An 18,100-nucleotide genomic window follows, 5' to 3' on the forward strand; every position below is an offset into this window, starting at 1 on the left:
AGCAAAACACACATGCAGGGATGTTTACAGCAGCATTATTCTTTATAAACAAATACCAGGAATAACCCAGATGTCCTTCAACAGTGAAATGGTCGATAAATTGTGGCATATTCATTGTGGTGGAATGTGATGTCGTAGTAAATCTGAGTGAACTGCTGATGCTCATGTCAACACAGTTGCCATAAGGTTCAGTGGAAATAATCCAACCCTTAAGAGAATAGGCCCTCTATGATTCCTTCTCTGTAAAGATCAGAGCAGGAAAAGCCCAGGAGTAGACTTAGACATTAGAGTAGTAGTTACTCTTAAAGGGGCTGGCCAGTGACTGGGAGAGGCATGAGATAGGCTCCTTTATGTTTAGGATGTGTGTACTTGTCTTCATATCTGTTTTACTTACATAAAAATGCTTTTAAAAAAAAATGAAGATAGTTAATTATAGATTGTCCCCAGAGGGAGAATTGTTACACTTGCTTACCCAGGTAGTGTGTCTGGAGAGTACACATAGGCTTGCTAACTACTTCTGACTGAGGTGCTATTTCATAAAATATGAGTTCAGAGGGAGAAGGGGGGCCAGGAGAACCCGTGAATGTCTTAGAGTTTCTTTTAATGTCTTGTAAGCTTTTTTTCCCCTGTATTTAAGATGCATTTGTCAGAATTATTTATTTATTTATTATTTATTTTATGTGATTGTTACATAAAATTCATTTAGAAATCACAGCCAATCCATTGTTCAGTCTCTAAGCATTTGGACAAAGAAAAGCATACGTGAATGTGTTCAAAATCTCTCAGAGGTTAAGGCCATGCCCCAAGAGTTCAGGGAGGCATAATTAACAATGAATTGAATACTCTCCAACTGGTTTTGCTGAAGCTCTTATGTGAGCTCTTTCTTTTCCCTCCTTAAAAAAAAAAAAATGAATTAATTCAAACCTGGGGCCTGACATCAAGGAGTAGCAGTTTCCAGTCTGTTGAAGTCCTTTGCTTCCGGGACCGTACCATGCAGGGGGTGAGAGACATTGCTCACAGCATCGTCTTCGAAGTGAAGCTTCCAGAAATGGCATTTAGCCCAGGTAATTTGCCTGTCTTTGAGAATGCATATAATTACCATTTATCAGGAACTGAAGCAAGTTTAACTTTCCATTCATTCCCTTCACAATGGCAGCAGAAGGTAGAGAAAAGTACAGCGCCTACCTCTTTGCCCATGGGGACACCTCCCTTGAACAGAGGGCACACTCTGCTATTCAGAAAGGAACAAAGGCAAAGATGGTCCTCAGGAAATGTCCTTCAGGCCTTTGTTTTTTCCCTCCAGTCTTGAAGATTCTCCCCCCACCACCTAGCTTTTGTTTCACATAAAATCTTTATTTCTGAACTTTCTTACAGGAAGAACAAAATACTATACTTACATATTTATTTGTCATGTAAAGTTATGTGATCTTTCTCTCCATATAGTAAATCAGTCAGCAAAAGTGCCATTTCTCCTTCCACATTTAATATTTTTCACTAGATCCTGAATGGTAGACATCAGCTGTTATCTCCAGTTCGTAAGTTAGGAAACTTGGGCTCACGGATATTTTATAGACGTGTGTGTGTGTGTGTGTGTGTGTACATTTATGTATTTTTATACATGTTACAAAGATAGAATACATACTCAAATTCTAGTAAAAATGAAGATAATACTTACCTCATGGAGTCTCCCTTAGGACGAATGTGTGTCCTGTATAAAAGACAGAACACTATCTGGCTTATAGGCATTTAATAAATACTAATTTATGTTAATTTCCTATTTACACAAAGCCCAGCACTATACAAAATGATCCCTCAGATTTCTATGACTTACGTGCTTTCCAGGATACCTTTATACACATTGTTTAATTTGCTTTTCACCACATCTACATTGTTCCACGGCACTTTGTTTTCTTTCTTCTGGGGGTCCTGTGCTTCAGAGAGAGAGAGAATGTGTGTGTGTGTGTGTGTTGGGGAGGGCAGTGTTAGCTTCTCTTCTGAGATGTCATTTCTGTAGTGATGTCAGAAGGTTTCAGGATTGGCTCTGAGGGCATTTTATCGGTGATTCTTTGCCATTGCACTGATAAATGTCTTAAATAGATTTCCTGGATAAATTTACAGTGGATTTAGCTTGGTTGGGCAAAGAAGGGTATAGGTTGTAAATTGAGAGCCCTAAGAAATCCACAGCTTTCCTGCTATCTTTAGATCCGTGCATTTGATTTAGCACCCTCTTCTGGCACCTTCTAAAATAGCTTCCATGTGCTGTTAACTGAGGTGCCATACCTGCGTGTTATTAAGCCACAGTTGTAGATAGTTCTAGGGGAATGGGTGAGTTACCTAACAAGTGATATGTGCCTGGTCTGTGTCTGGCAGGCCACCAGGTGTCTTCCATACTTCTTCACTCACTTAATCCTGCCAGCTGTCCTTCAGAGGAGGCACTTTTTTTTTCCATTTTTATGATAAAGTCATTGTATGATTCTTCCTTCACAGTCCCGAAGATCTCGCTGATGCTTGGTGAAGCTGGCAAATCCTGGAAGCATTGCACATTTCCTTTTGAAAAAGGTGTTTCCTATCACCCAATAAATACCTTCAATATATATATATTTTTAAGATTTTACTTATTTATTTGACAGAGAGCACAAGTAAGCAGAGCAGCAGGCAGAGGGAGAGAGAGAAGCAGGCTCTCTGCTGAGCAGGAAGCCCGATGTGGGGCTCGATCCCAGGACCCTGGAACCATAACCTGAGCCGAAGGCAGCTGCTTAACCAACTGAGTCACCCAGGCACCCCAATATATCTTCTTTATACTTGATATCGAGTGTAGATTATTTAGTTTAGGAAAGGCCAATTTTCTTTTTTTCATGTAAATTAGTTTTCCCTCTTATGGGGCGCCTGGGTGGCTCAGTGGGTTAAAGCCTCTGCCTTCGGCTCAGGTCATGATCCCAGGGTCCTGGGATCGAGCCCCGCATCGGGCTCTCTGCTCAGTGGGGAGCCTGCTTCCACCTCTCTCTCTCTGCCTGCCTCTCAGCCTACTTGTGATCTCTGTCTGTCAAATAAATAAAAAAAAGAAAAAAAATTAGTTTTCCCTCTTAGCTCTAAATAAAACTTTAAATAAAATTTTGTAAAGAATTATTCTGTATCATAGTATGAAATGAAGGCTATTGATATGGTAGTATTTTTTATTATTTCGAAGACAACCCGAAATTGCAATGACAATGGCATAAGAAGTACAATTTTAATCATCTTTTGCTCCTTGTGGTGCAAGGAGCCCACTGTCCATTGCTGATACGAAAAGTATACTGGCAGCCAGGGGAAGGAAGCAGCAGACTGTGCTGTGAGTGGGACATTCTTCATCTTAATTCCTGTCCTTGATGTTCTCCTCCTGCTTGTTCAGCTGTGGGAAAGCAAGACCTGATTTTCTCCTAGAAAATATTTTTCTATTATTTGGGGCATGTCTTATGGATACAGTTTATATAGAGGGAGATAGGACTGACTAAATACTATTGATGGATTAAATATATTTTTCATTGTTAATAAGCTATATCTAATGTATATATAGGTAATACATCTATATCTAGATATATCTAATATATCTAGTTTTATATATATTTCTTAGAAATGGCTGTGACATTTTGAGTACAGAGATGTTTTCATTTGAAATGAAGTTTTGTTTTTGTCTATGACTTCTTATCTATAACAGGAGAAAGCTTAGGCCAGAGTTGTTAGTTACAGTACTAAACTGTGGTTCTGAAGTTCTTTCAAGTTTTTGACTATATGTTAGAGAGGTATTTTTTTATTTAATTTAAGAGTAGTTAAGGAAAACAAACAAAATATGAATTTAGTAACATGTCTGAACTCCTTTTCCTAGAAAAAAAGAATTTTGAACTCTTAACCTCTGTAAGAACTCCTCTTTTATAGCAGTTTAACTTTGTTACATTAAAAAAAAAAATGGACCACATCAGAGTGCCTGAGTTAAAATAGGAAGGGACATTCGTTTTCTGGCTCCTTGCTGTGAATGATGTCTCCAGCCACAGTGGGGCCCAAGTAGCTTTCGAGGATAACAGGCCCCAAGGTTTTCCATTGGTCATTCTATCCCAGAAAGGAAAGATTGCATTAAGAAAATCTACACCTTCTAGGTCCCATATTTATATTGAGCAATACTGTTTTAAAAAACAGAGGTCAAAAGCTAAAAAGTTCCCAAGGAAAGAAAATAGAAGTGTTGACAGCAATCTAAAAGTAGGAGAATTGGGGTGCCTGGGTGGCTCAGTGGGTTAAAGCCTCTGCCTTTGGCTCAGGTCATGATCCCAGTGTCCTGGGATCGAGCCTCGCATCGGGCTCTCTGCTCGGCAGGAAGCCTGCTTCCTCCTCTCTCTCTCTCTCTCTCTGCCTACCTCTCTGCCTACTTGTGATCTGTCAAATAAATAAATAAATAAATAAATAAAATCTTTAAAAGTAGGAGAATGGTCAAAGAACACCAACATACAAATTAGAAACATACAATTCTTCCTAGCAGTCCTATACATTTTTAAGTCAGGGAGTTTCTGTTCCTTCAGAGAATGTTACTTCAGGCAGACATTGGAAGGGATGCTAGCAGCATAGATTGTGGCCAAGTGAATTCCCTGTTAAGGAGTTGAGGTTTTAGTGTGAATTTCAGGTATTTGGTGAGAATGGGAGAGTGACAAAGGTCCTAAGATGTGAGGAGTGTAAGAGAGGCCCCCATTAGCAGGTTTCCACCAAGGAAGTCAGATTACCATTAAGGTGAGAAAGTAGCAGGAGCTTTCTAGAAAGCAAGTGAGACACTTAAGAGATTTTCTAATAGTAGAATAGAGCAACCACAGGACCCTTATCCTCTCAGAGCATCACACAGAGCACACTTTGAGAACTGGAATTAAAGTTCCAAGGCACCCATAGCAGAGATTAAGAGTAGAGAAGAGTAGAGAAGAGAGAAGTCAGGGAAGGGGAAGCTCTGAATGGATAAGGATAAACTTAAAGGAGAGGGCCGCTTAACAGAGGGATAGGCCAGGTGCTCAGTGATAGGCTTGGGAGGCTGAGCAGAGGGACATGGTAAGGATGAGAAACAGAAAGGAGGAACTGAATGCAGAGGTTGAAAGCCTGGTGGGAACTTCAGCGGAAAAGTGTAGTCACACTGGCTGGTCTTCCTTGGTTAGAGAGCCCTGCACAGGGTTATACATAGCCCAGAGGGGATCGTCTTATTTTGAGCAACTTACAGGAACTGGGGAAGTGGAGGCAACCAGATGAAAATCGAGGGTTATTTCAGAAGCCCTTCTACAGAAAAACCATGTCCAGGTCTGGTGGTCTCTCCACAAGGGTGTGGGTAGTTGGGGCAGATGGCCAGCCACTTAGCAAGTACGTGCAAGTTCAAGCCCTGGAGCCTCTGTGAGAAAGAAGTGAACTGAAAGCTTATTAATGTTTGGCTCTCTTGCTACTTGACTTACTTGTTTTTATTTTTCCTTCCTTCATTCAACTCACTATTTTATTTACTTTAAGATTGTCCCAAAGCAGTTGGATGGGAAAAAAACCAGAAAGGCGGCATGGGACCGAGGATGGTGAACCTCAGTGAATGTATGGACCCCAAAAGGTATATTTTGGAAGCTGTTTTCTCCAATGGGGCTGTTTGTTACCAGGACACACAGAAGGTTCTGTCAGGCCAACCACATCACTCAGGGCAGCGCAGGGGCTGCTATTTATAATGACAAGTGTTACTCCACTTGTCGCTGCCTGACTTGATTTAAGTGTGGTTGTGAGAACCAAATATCACCAATGGGGATTCGGAAGGGCACACAGTTCATCTACTCTTCTAAACATTATAAATTTTGTTCTTGATTTGAGCTGAGACACTCAAACCTAGTTAGTTACAGGTACCTACTACCTTTTAGTCCTTTATTCATGGTCCTTTGATTTTTCCTATTAGCCTACATTGAAGGACATTGTAAGAAATATTTTATGGAAACCAATGTTGTATTTAAGGGATGATATAAGTGCACCCTTTTTGGAGGGGATGTGGAAAATATTTCTTGGTTTTCAGTATTAGGGAAAACTTTCCTCTTAAGTAGCTAGTGTTTTTTTTATTTATAGTTACAATGACTCCTGTAAGTGGCCATGTCTGCATTTTCACCTTGGCTGCTAGGGGCTCAGTATCAAATTCATGGCTTGTCACTAGCAGTTGCAGTGGTCTACGGTGGCACAAATTGTGTGCCATTTCTCCTCCCTATTGCCCTAAAGCTTCATCTTATTTTCCCTTTGATCCCATTTTGCTCAGGATTTGTTCCTCAGTTTCTTATTCAGATGCTTTCTACCTTTTTAGGATAAGATGGGGCATAAATTGAGTGACTGAATAAATAAATAATTCTGTCATTTTCTAGGTTAGCTGAGTCATCAGTGGATTTAAATCTCAAATTGATGTGTTGGAGATTGGTCCCTACTTTGGACTTAGACAAGGTTGTGTCTGCCAAGTGTCTGCTGCTTGGAGCTGGCACCTTGGGTTGTAATGTAGCTAGGACATTGATGGTAAGTTTATGGGGGCCAAATGGTACCTCTGAAGCTGTGGCTTCTTTTCTTATTTTGCAATACCATATTGCCTCCCACCTCCCAGATTCCCTTTCCCTTCTTCCCTTTCTTCTTCCCTCCCTCTCTCCCTTCCTTTTTCTTTTCTCAGTTATCTTTTTTAACTATGAAAGGCACTGATACTTTTATTATAAAGTAGAAACAGAAGGTCTTTCTCCACCCTCATCTCAAGTCCCATTTCCCAGAATTAAGAAGACTTCCTAGATTAGTACACAATATCACATTCCTTGAAGTTTTCATAGGCAGATGCAAACATATAGAGGGACATTTGTCATCTTTGCTGTCATTTGTTTATATTTATAAAAATTGGATCATAGTATACTGTCTGTAACAGGTTTTTATTCTTAACTTTATAGAAAAGTAATTGTGGTTCTCTGTGTGTTCTGTATAATGTATACGTAGTGACCTTGTCCTCGATTTTTTCCAACTTCAGCATATTTTTTTGAGATACTGTTGAAATGAACATTTTTATATCTTTACATATGTCTAGGATTATTTCTTTAGGAAAAAAGCCCTAGAAGTAGAATTGTTATTTTAGGGAGAATGTATGTGTGTATGTACACGCATACATATATGTGTGTGTGTACCTGTGTGTATACTCACATGCACTTAAATGTACAATATATACTATGTACAATATGTTTATGTGGGGTTTTTTTTCAAGAAACATTTTACTAGATTGTACTTCTAGAAACTTGTACAAAACAGAGCTTTTTAATTTGCATTTATTAGTGAGAGTAAATCTTTAATTTCATTTCCTTTGTAAATTTTCTTTTATTCATCGAAATTTTCAAATTAATTGACACAAAATACATAACGGTATTCTCTTAGCATCTTTTAAGACTCTGTCTTTTTTTTTTTTAAGATTTTATTAATTTATTTGACAGATCACAAGTAGGCAGAGAGGCAGGCAGAGGGAGAAGGGAGGAAGCAGGTTCCCTGCTGAGCAGAGAACCCGATGCGGGCTCGATCCCAGGACCTTGTGATCATGACCTGAGCCAAAGGCAGAGGCTTTAACCCACTGAGCCACCCAGGCGCCCCAAGACTCTCTTTGTCTTTTTTAAAAATCTTTCCTCATCCCTAAGGTTGCATGTTTATGTTTTCTCTTTTTTTCTCTTATTCAGACTTGCCAGAGAGGTGTGTCTATTTTATCAGTCTTTTTGGAAGACTAAGTCCTTGATTTATTTATTAGTTCTATAGTTTTGCTCTCGTTTTGATTTGCTTTCAGATTCATTAATAATTACTTTTATCTTCATTAATATCTTCCTGTTTTGTGGAATTTATTTTATTGTTCTTTACCTGGCTTCCAGAATTAGGTGCTTAGGTTTTCTTAACGTTTTTAAAAATTATAAATTCAGTGGAAAGCTACTGTAGAAAATTTGTAAAGTGTCAAAGTTATGAAGCAGGAAAAGAAGACACCCATTTTCCTACCAGTTTTTCACTTATTTCCTTCAATGTTTGTTAAATATATATTTAAAAAATCTTATTTATAACAATGCCCCTTGCTTTCATCTATTAACATTGTAACACTTTCTCATGTAATTAAAAATGATGCCTGTCAGGCATTTTTAATGACTATAGAATATTGCCTTCTTAAATGATGAAATATACTGTTCTGAGACATTCCCCTAATGGTAGATGCTAACATTGTTTCCAGTATTTTACAACTGTAAATTATGTTGTGGAACATTTTTGTTAATATTTCAGGTTACTTCCTCGGATAAATTGCTGGAAGCATTTACTGAGGATAGATTGCTGCAAATAGACCAGAAGATATGAACATTTGAAAGATTCTGGAAACATATTGCCAAATTGTCTTCCAGAAAAATTACATCAGTTTACATTCTCATCCAGTACAATAGCTTTTCATCACCACACCCTCACCAGCATCAAGTGTTACAGTTTTCTTTAATCTTGGCAGTTAGCCATTTAAACTGTATAGCATTCCAAAAAGCCAGAAGCAAATACCCCCCCTGCAGGTGGCTAACCTGTGGTCTGTTTGTAATTTACCTGGCTTTCTTCCCACTGCCCAGCATCTTCCCAGACTGTCTTCCTTGCTGTCCATTCAGCATTGCTTTAAGGAAGGTAAAAATACTTCAGAAATAAATGTCCCCAAACCAAGCACAAGTGACTTTTAGATTTCCCATACCTTTATTCTGCCTCCATGGTAGACTGCTTTGCTGGTAAAAGTCACTTACCAAACTGGGTGAGTAGACCAAAGTTTCCTAGTGGGCTTTCAAAACAGATAACCTAAACTATGCTTTTGAAAGGATGGATTCTGGCCTGTCCTTCTCAACCCTGCAAATGAATCTTGGATTTCTGTTGACTGTGCCCTTGGAACCATCAGCCTAATTGAGTTTCCGAATCCCTAATGGAAAGATATTGAAATAAGAGAGAGAGCAGAATCAGCTTTGTAGCCAGTCATGGCAGGACTTCTCTTAGGTCACTATGCTTTCTTATGATCTGCTAATATACACACACTGCACCTCACTCTTCAAAAAGTAGGCATCTTCATTTGGTTGCAACTCTGAGTTTCATTCCTTCCCAACCATTAACCAGATCTATGACCTTAAATGATTTCCGGGTTACTCTTGCCATCTCGGTAGAACAAAATAATTGGACTAAGGATGTTAGAGATTCCATCTCACTTCAAAATTGTGTGGTTCTATAAGACTTTCTAGGAGTTATAATTGAAGTATATGAAATCATGCAAACTATTTCTGAGAATATAGAATTGTCCAGTGGATTACCGAATATTAATAAGGCCTTTACGTCTCGAAGAAGTAGTACAAAATCTTCTTTGACGTTACACGACAGGGAATAACTCCTAAGTTATTTTTCTGAGGAGTTAATTCAGGCTTTAAGTGAGTTTTAATGTGAGCTGTTATTTATACTTAATTATTCATTAAGGGAAAGCAAGGACATTTAGGGGCTTATCACTAATCCTTTTAAGACAGCAACATAGACAATTCTTACGGGACTCACCTCCAGATCTTCCTCTGGTGCCACTGTCAAAAGTAATGAGTTATTATTCAGACCCACTCTGACATTTCTTAGTCTCATTACTGCAGGAAGCCAGGCACCGGGTATATAATTATTTTATCTTTTTTTTTTTTTAAGATTTTATTTATTTATTTGACAGACAGGTATCACAAGTAGGCAGAGAGGCAGGCAGAGAGAGAGGGGAAAGCAGGCTCGCCGCCGAGCAGACAGTCTGATGCGGGGCTCGATCCCAGGACCCTGAGATCATGACCTGAGCTGAAGGCAGAGGCTTAACCCACTGAGCCAACCAGGCGCCCCTAATTATTTTATCTTTTAAAGGAAGTTGACCCTCTGTGGATCAAAAACTGAATTTGCAAAATTCATTTTCTGAAGTTTCCTGTATTTGAGGTTCCCAAGCTACCCCCAAGCAATACCTCTTTTAGGGACTTAAAGAGAGACACTCCTTGACATGTTCATCAGAAACACACCCTGATCTCTTGTTTCCATGCAGGGTTGGGGCGTCAGACACATCACATTTGTGGACAACGCCAATATCTCCTACTCCAATCCTGTGAGGCAGCCTCTCTATGAATTTGAAGATTGCCTAGCAGGTGGTAAGCCCAAGGCCCTGGCTGCAGCAGACCGACTTCAGAAAATATTCCCTGGAGTGGTACGTGATGCTGTTTGGGAACATCAGAGCATGTCTCCTGTAGCTTCCCGCGATTAATCTCAGGGAATGGATGTTTGTCTCTTACTACCCAGGACTTCATTATATGGTCAAGCTTCTGTTTCCTGTTCTCAGAGATGGGCATTAAAAAAACAAAACAAAACTCTCATATATTTAAAAATAAAATGAAGCACTTATGAAAAAAATGTTTTTGTAAGTTGCAAAGCATTATCTAAGTTAAGGAATATGGGAATATTGGCAAAATACTGCCCCCCAAAATTTGGCATATTTTTATATACTGCCTTAGTCCAAGGGGATTCTTGGTAGCTCAGGTATAGGATATTCTTTCTTCATCACCAGAATACTTGATAGTTACTTCGTACAGGCTTATGAAACTAAATTGAATGTAGTCTGTGCAGAAGGAATATCTGGCTAAATATTTAGCTTTTTACTCAAGCTGTTTTCTTGTTTTTGAATTGCATTGTTTACTTTAAAAATACCAGATAGTAAGAGACAAGTTCGTTCCGTTCATTTGATTCAAATCTTGGCAGGTTTTTTTTGTTTGTTTTTTTTTTTTTTTTAAGATCATCCACAAAAGAAAATGTGCATCTTGCATGCTACATCAGTTTATCTGACAGAAGTTAGGTTAGATGTCTCCAAAGCATCTGCTAACACTTAAAGTGGTCTAAGAGGTTCTCAGTGCTAGCTAAAAAAAAAAAAAAAAAAACAAAAACAAACAAAAAACCCCTTTCTCAAGGTTTTTCTGTTAAATCACTCAGTCTTAGATTTATTCATTTTAGTTCTTGCTTTAAAAGAGCAATGTTGTTTGTTTTGTCCATTTCACCAGTGATCCAGAGGAACATCATCTATTGGGTTTAATTTAAGACTATTGATGAATACCAGCTGTGTCCCCAGCTAGGTCCTTGATGCCAAAAGAAATAAGAATGTTACAACCCCGTCATATTAGCTAGGTTTCTGCTACATTATTGAATACCACACAATCCTCACATCTCAGTGCCTTACTATTATAAGCATTTATTTCACATTCACAGGTCTGCAGATTGGCTGTGGCTTAGCTGCTGGGCTAGGCTGGACTCCAGGCTTTAAGTCAAGTTCCAATCTGGGCTATGTGTCATTGTTTTAAAATCTAGGTTAAGGGAGCAGCAGTCTTCTGGGTCATGCTCTTCTTATGGTAGAAGGTGGAAGTGTAAAAGGATTGGTAAAAACTTACACCTCTAAAAGTCTCAGCTCACCAGTGCTACAGTGCTGCATTCTCCATCCACTTGCCAAAGCCAGTCACGGGGCCAAGCCCAAGATCAGTGGAGTTGGACAATCTCCTCTGCCTTCCTAGTGGGAGGTCCTGCAAAGTCACGTGGCAAAGGGTGAAGACATTTAATTCTATTAGCGAGAGGCAGTGCATAGTTGGGAAGAATCATCCTGTCTGTCACTGGAAAGTGTTACAAATTCCCCTCAGGGCCCAGACAGACCTGGCTTTGAAGCTGACCTCTGCTACTAGTTGCCTGAAATTTTTCTTTGTCCAAATGGTCTGTGATCCAGTGCAGTCCTCCCTATTTATTCGTTCAGTTATTCTTTTACTTGGTCATTAAATATTTAAGGCCCTCTGTGTGCTGGAGACTGGGGAACAAAACAAAGTTCCGTCTCCCCTGCACGGGGCTTCTGTAGTCCAGAGGGGGAACATGGTCAATAACTGATTTCATTAACAGTTATAATTGTAGTAAGTGCATGAACTAGGAGCTCAGTTGCTGTGAGGATGTTTGCCAGGCAGCCTGACCTAAGTTAGACTCCCTTGAGGAGGCTAAGAGCTGCAGGATGAGTGGGGATCAGCTAAATGAAGGGTAACAGAGCTGTCTGTACAAATGCCTGAGTCAGGAGGCAGCACAGCGCTTCTGTGGCACCAAGGAAAACCAGGGAAGCTGAAGCATGGAGGTCAGGGAATACAGAGAAAGGCCCAGAATAGAAGCTAAGGCCAAAGCTAGGGCTGACTCTTGCTGGGCATTTGAGATCAAGTTCACCTTTTCTTGAAACCATTAGCCCACCAGGTCAGATCCTTGGCACTTACATGGTGCTACTCTGCTTTCCTTAATACGTATTCAGTCCTTGAGGCCAGGAGCCAGGTCTGTTATAGTTTTATCCTTCCTGCCTTATAAAAAATAATAGATAGTGTGCAAAATCCACTTAAGTCCTGGTGCAGTCCATCATAATTTCACTTACAGGTTACTCAGGCTTATGGTGCTTGCTTTGTATGTTTGGTGTGGTGTTTTTTTTCCTTGAACAAATACTTGCTCATCACCTTCCTCATACCAGGCTTCAGACATGTCTTAAGTGAACAAGACTTGGAAAGAACTATGCTGCTGCAAATACCCTGTATAATCCTGGGGTTGAATTAATTGAATAGGAAAAAAACCTGACCATTAATAAGTCAAATAACTATGTGAAGTTCCCTTTTCTAAGACAAGGCAATAAAATGTAGGATTGTGGAACCACCATAGAGCTTTTAAAACCCAACTCTGGATGTCTCTTTTTAACTCTGATGAGTAACTGTTATTGGATCAGTTCTCCTGCCATAAACAATTATGCAGCTGGGTAAAATACATAAAATGACTCTCTCCAGTCAATGAACAATGGAAAGACAATGGTCCTAGACAAAAAGGAAATAAAGAATGTTTGTCCCAGCCTATTGCATGGAGGCACTTTCGAGCCCATGAGGAGCCCAAGGAGATGTTCCTGGGCTTGATGAGCTGAGAAAACTAACATCCAAGTTCAGAGCAGCTAAGGGAGCTGGAATGCACAGGACAGAGTATCAGACATGGGAGCTGAGCAGAGAAGTAGTCTGGGCAGCACCTTGAGTCTTTGACCAGATCAAGCTGCATGAGCTCAGGTTGTGACTTTGTGAGGCTGGGCAAAAAAGCACCACTGTCTGCTGTGAGCTGAGTGGAGATTCCAGAGCTCCCCCAAGGCTGGAAGACATTGGAATCCCACCTATCCAGAATGGAACGCCCTCATGGAGCACCCTGAGCCCTTAGATGACACTCCAGTACGTTCAGAACTAAGCATAAAAGCTGAACTACCGAGCTTCCAGGAGAAAGTAGCACAGTGTTCTTGTGATACACAGAGGTTTCCTAGGGCCCAGGAAATACTGACCGTAAGTGAAAAAATGGATAACTTGGACTTAACTTCATCAAAACATGAAACTCCTGCTTCCCAATCAGTTCCATTAAGAGAGTGAAAAGTCTGGCCAAAACCCAGAAAACATTCATGGTATGTCTACTTGGCAAACAGCTATTAAACAAAATCCATAAACAACCTCTACCACACTCAATAATAAAAGGACAGACAAGGGTTTTTTTTTTTTTAAAGGGGCTGAAGACTTGTGCAGGCATTTATTTCATAGTGAAGACCTATAAATGGCCATTACACACACAAAAATGCTCAACATCCATGGTCTCAGGGAAACAGGAATTAAAACCATGAAGATATGCCCACTAAAGTGGCTCAAGTTAAAAAGACTGACAGGGATAAATGTTGTCAGGCTGGGGAGCAACCAGAGCTCTTGGTCTGCTGCTCAACCATTTTGTAAATCAGTCCGGCAGGTTTTTATGAAACTAAACCAACCTAAACCCAGAAATCCCACTTGTAGATGTTTATCTAAAGGAAATGAAAACATATATACTCTAAAACACTTACAGAAGAATTTCCATAATGGATTTATTCATAATAGCCAAAATTTAGAAATAATCCAAATAGCTGTCAGTGAGACATTAAGTAAAAAATTGAGCTATTTTCATACAGCAAAAAGGAACACACTCTTGATACTTTACTAATATGGATGGACCTCAAAAGCATTATGCTGGGCAAAAGAAGCCAAACACCAACAGGTATAGACTGTGGGATGCCATATATGTGAGGTTCTAGAATAGGCAAAACGAATCCAGGGTTTTAAAAAGTGGTTGCAACAGCAGTTGTCCCAGTGGGGGTGGGAGCGGTGCGAATTGACTGGGAAGGGGCACACAAGCACATTCAAGGGTGATGGAAGTGTCCTGTGTCTTGATAGGTATATGCAGTGTTTAATATGCAGTTGAAACACACCCAACTGTACACTTGAAATCTGTGTGTTATACTTTCTGTCAACTTTCACCCTGGCTATACACTTGAATCATCTGGAGAGTTTTAGAAAATATTGATGGTAGGGCCCACTCTCAGAAATTCCGATTTAAATAGTCTGGAGAAAAGCCTAGGCATTAGGAATTTTAAAACCTCCCTAGGTGGTTCTGATGTGCAGCCAAGGTTGAAAACTGCCGTGTTGAAACTTGCTGAATTCCAGCCTTAGGTATGTGAATCTAAATGGTGGGCTGAGAGCCAGTCCCGAGTAGGCTTACTGGCTGAAGTTTTAGCAAGCAGAGAATCATGTAGGTCAGTGAAGTGGGTATGGATCTGTATTCTTGAAAATATCTGAATTGGTGTTGAGTAGTTATGCTTTAATCTTGGTGTCATTAATATACCTAAATAATACCTTTTTTGGATCAAGCTACCACCGATGAAAATACTTTGCCAATTGTAATAAGACAATAAGGTAATAACATTACTGTAGTCTCTGCTATTGTTTGCTATAGTATTTGGTACCTGGTAGATGCATAATGCTTAATGAGTGAATTAATTAATGAGGTCCAGATAGCTGCCTCTGTAGTGTTCTCGTTAAAATGGACTTGTTTTGAACCCTCTTTCTGAAGTCCTTTCTGTCTGGAGTCTTTTCCTACTTTGCCTACAACTTTTTTTCGTTCTTTTAAATATCATTGCTTTTGCTAGTATTGTCTCTTCCTTGAATCCCCGAGATTAGGTTTAAAGTTCAAGATAAGAAGAACATAGCTACAATCCACAAAAAAAAGATTTTTCCTTTGTAAAAGGACCTACTCATTCTGTCCTCCCTCCCCACCTCAGCTATTCTTCTGGTAGGTGACAGGTTTTGGGAAATGAACGAAAAAGCTAATGATTTCACACTCTTCCCTGTAGCCAGCCCTATGCAGGGAGTTAAGGGTGCAGTTTGTGATTCTAGAACACTTCCTTTTCTGTGGACAGTTAATGTCCCTGGCTTCATTGACACCCATACGTGACTCACTGTTAGTCTGCCAAGACACCGTGGGGCCTTCAGGGGGCCAGTGGTAAATTACAGAGCTGTTCTAAAACCCCTGTGAAAACTCCTGAGTCCCCACACTTGAAGAGAATCCAGGCCACCTGACAACTTCCTTGGACAAGGAATGAAGTTTCATTTGAGTACCACACTCTGCTATAGCTCATCCCCCTTCTGTCCCCTCCAAAAAAAGATCTATACGCTCCTAAGTAGATTTTCGTGTCGTAAGTTAGAGAGTTTTTTTGGTTTAGAGAGCTTTTTTAAAGTGCATATACCTCTAAGATTAAAGCGTAGCTATCAGTCATTCTAATCTTATGTGAGTTTATTAAATCAAATGTTTTTTGTTATAATATCCTATTTGGACATGTTAAACACTAAGGAAATGGTGGAGGGGGGCAGTTTGGGAACCAGTAGGGAGAGACAACTGGACAGAGGACCTGAGCAAGCACAGGGCATTTTGATAGAGGTTCCTGGCCTCAGATTATAGGAAAAACCAAAGTTAATGGTTTTCTTCAGTGTCCTCCTTGCCTCAGAGGGGAAGTACTTACCTCCTTCTTTGGAACTAGGATCTGTATGTCTCTGTTTGCTGCTTTATCCAGGCTCAGGGACCCTGAGATGACAGGACAAGATAATCTAGAATGTAGAGGTAAAGAAGGTACAGGGCACAGGTAGCAAAAGGGACAAGCAGCAAAATCATGCACAGAGAAATTTCTGGTTGCAAGTGACCACACATGCATGCTTGTAGCTAGGGGGAGAAATGGACTCTAAGATATCACCTATATGTTTGCTTCAGACATCTGTATATCTGGGTGTTTCCCCAGAATGCCAGAGGGTTCAACATGAGCATCCCGATGCCTGGACACCCAGTGAACTTTTCCAGCGTCACCCTGGAGCAAGCCCGCAGGGATGTGGAACAACTGGAGCAGCTCATTGAAAGCCATGATGTTGTTTTCCTGTTGATGGACACCAGAGAGAGCCGGTGGCTCCCTGCCGTCATTGCCGCGAGCAAAAGAAAGGTAGATTGTGTGGATCTTGGGGCTTTTGTGTCTGGTTGTGACTTGATGTGCCATTACCCTGGAGGGAGATCTGCCTTCCCTCCAGAAGAGAGATGTGCTGGCAAATGACCTAGTGACATGGTGCCAAAAGGCTTCCACTGGCGGACGGTGTCTTTGGCTCACACACCACCATCTAGTATAATAGGTATCTTCTGTTTAATTTTCACAGCAACCCTTTGAGGTCTTCTAGAGGGGATCTTCTATTTACATTAAAACGTAAGCTCCAAAAGGACAAGGACTGTCTCATTTATTACTTTTTGGTCAGTGACAGCTTCAAGGGCCAACAGTATTGAATGGTTAAATAAATCACGGTACATAAATGTGATGGAATACTATGCTACTGTGCACAATTATGTTCTCAAAAACTTAACAACATGGAAAATATCACATTATATTAAAAAAGCAAGATATGATATTGTATATATTTAATAAGAATTATTTATATCTGTAAATATATAAACATTTACTTCTGTTTAGCAAGAGGGTGGGGAGGACGCAAGAAGAAGGGAGAAAGAGGGGGGAAGGAAAGAGAAAGCGTGAAAACAACAGGAAGAAATACCCAAAACTATTAGTAGTAAGTGTTTGAGCCATGAGATTGTGAGTGATTTTTTTTTTCTGGTGAACTTTTTATTATCCAACTTCCCATATAACCAGAAATTTAGGAGAATAAGTTAAATTACAACTAAGAGAAATTCTAATATAAATGAGAAAAAAAAGTGTCCTTAAAAAATCTGTGTGAAGGTTGAATTGTAGTGTGTCAGTTATTTCTCAGTGAAGCTATTATTAAAAAAAATAAATAAATAAAAATGTCAGGGCCCCTGGGTGGCTCAGTCAGTTAAGCCTTCATCCCAGGTCATGATTCCCAGTCTCCTGGGATCAGGCCCCATGGCCAGCTCCCTGCTCAGGGAGGAGCCTGCTTCTCTCTCTCTCTCTGCCCCCTCTCCCCAGCTCGTGTATTCTCTCTCAGTCACTCTCACTCTGCTCTCTCTCTCTCTCAAATAAAATCTTTTTAAAAAAAAATGTGTGTAGGCATGGCAGATGATAGCACAATGGTGGAAAGAATGAGACTGAGAACTATCAAGATTTGGTTTTATACATTTACCTCTTAATAGCTAAGTGACCTTGGGCAAGTTATAGAAGTAACTGCTCTGACTTTCATTATCCTCATCTGTAAATAGGAAATATAAAACTATGAATATCTCATCTGGGACTTCTAAATGAAACCAAAGTAGATAATTAATGATAATCACTGGTCAAGTAAATCCTCAGTATTGGGTAGCTTTTACTAACATTGGCTTCTAGACTCTAATTACATTCAAATGCAGATATTTATAAAACAAATTTAAAAAGTTGACCGAGTATGAAATTAGCCATGGCTTAAAATGTAAGTGTCTCCTAACTCTAGACTTTTATCCCTTGAAATCCACAGCTGGTCATCAATGCTGCCTTGGGATTTGACACATTTGTTGTCATGAGACATGGCTTGAAGAAACCTAAGCAGCAGGGAGCTGGGGACTTGTGTTCTGGTCACCTTGTGGCACCTGCTGACCTCCTGGGCTCATCACTTTTTGCCAACATCCCTGGCTACAAACTTGGCTGCTATTTCTGCAATGATGTGGTGGCTCCAGGAGATGTAAGTAGATTTCTTTGTGCTTCCAGGTATTTCCTACA

General features: G+C 40.0%; 1 protein-coding gene across 2 annotated transcripts in view; it reads left to right on the forward strand.

Moving 5' to 3' along the window:
* The window catches only part of LOC111143854 (autophagy related 7), a 243,616-nt gene that overhangs the window by 42,779 nt on the left and 182,737 nt on the right, over window positions 1-18,100 (forward strand). For both annotated transcript variants that reach the window (XM_022497813.1, XM_022497812.1), the window contains exons 9-14: window positions 943-1,064; window positions 5,503-5,593; window positions 6,378-6,522; window positions 10,073-10,231; window positions 16,196-16,390; window positions 17,859-18,062. In XM_022497813.1, coding sequence (XP_022353521.1) covers window positions 943-1,064; window positions 5,503-5,593; window positions 6,378-6,522; window positions 10,073-10,231; window positions 16,196-16,390; window positions 17,859-18,062 — 916 coding nt within the window. The remainder of the gene's footprint in view (window positions 1-942; window positions 1,065-5,502; window positions 5,594-6,377; window positions 6,523-10,072; window positions 10,232-16,195; window positions 16,391-17,858; window positions 18,063-18,100) is intronic.

This window comes from Enhydra lutris, unplaced genomic scaffold (assembly GCF_002288905.1).
Source record: "Enhydra lutris kenyoni isolate GAN:26980312 unplaced genomic scaffold, ASM228890v2 scaffoldscaffold10, whole genome shotgun sequence".
In the NCBI taxonomy this organism is placed as follows: domain Eukaryota; kingdom Metazoa; phylum Chordata; class Mammalia; order Carnivora; family Mustelidae; genus Enhydra; species Enhydra lutris.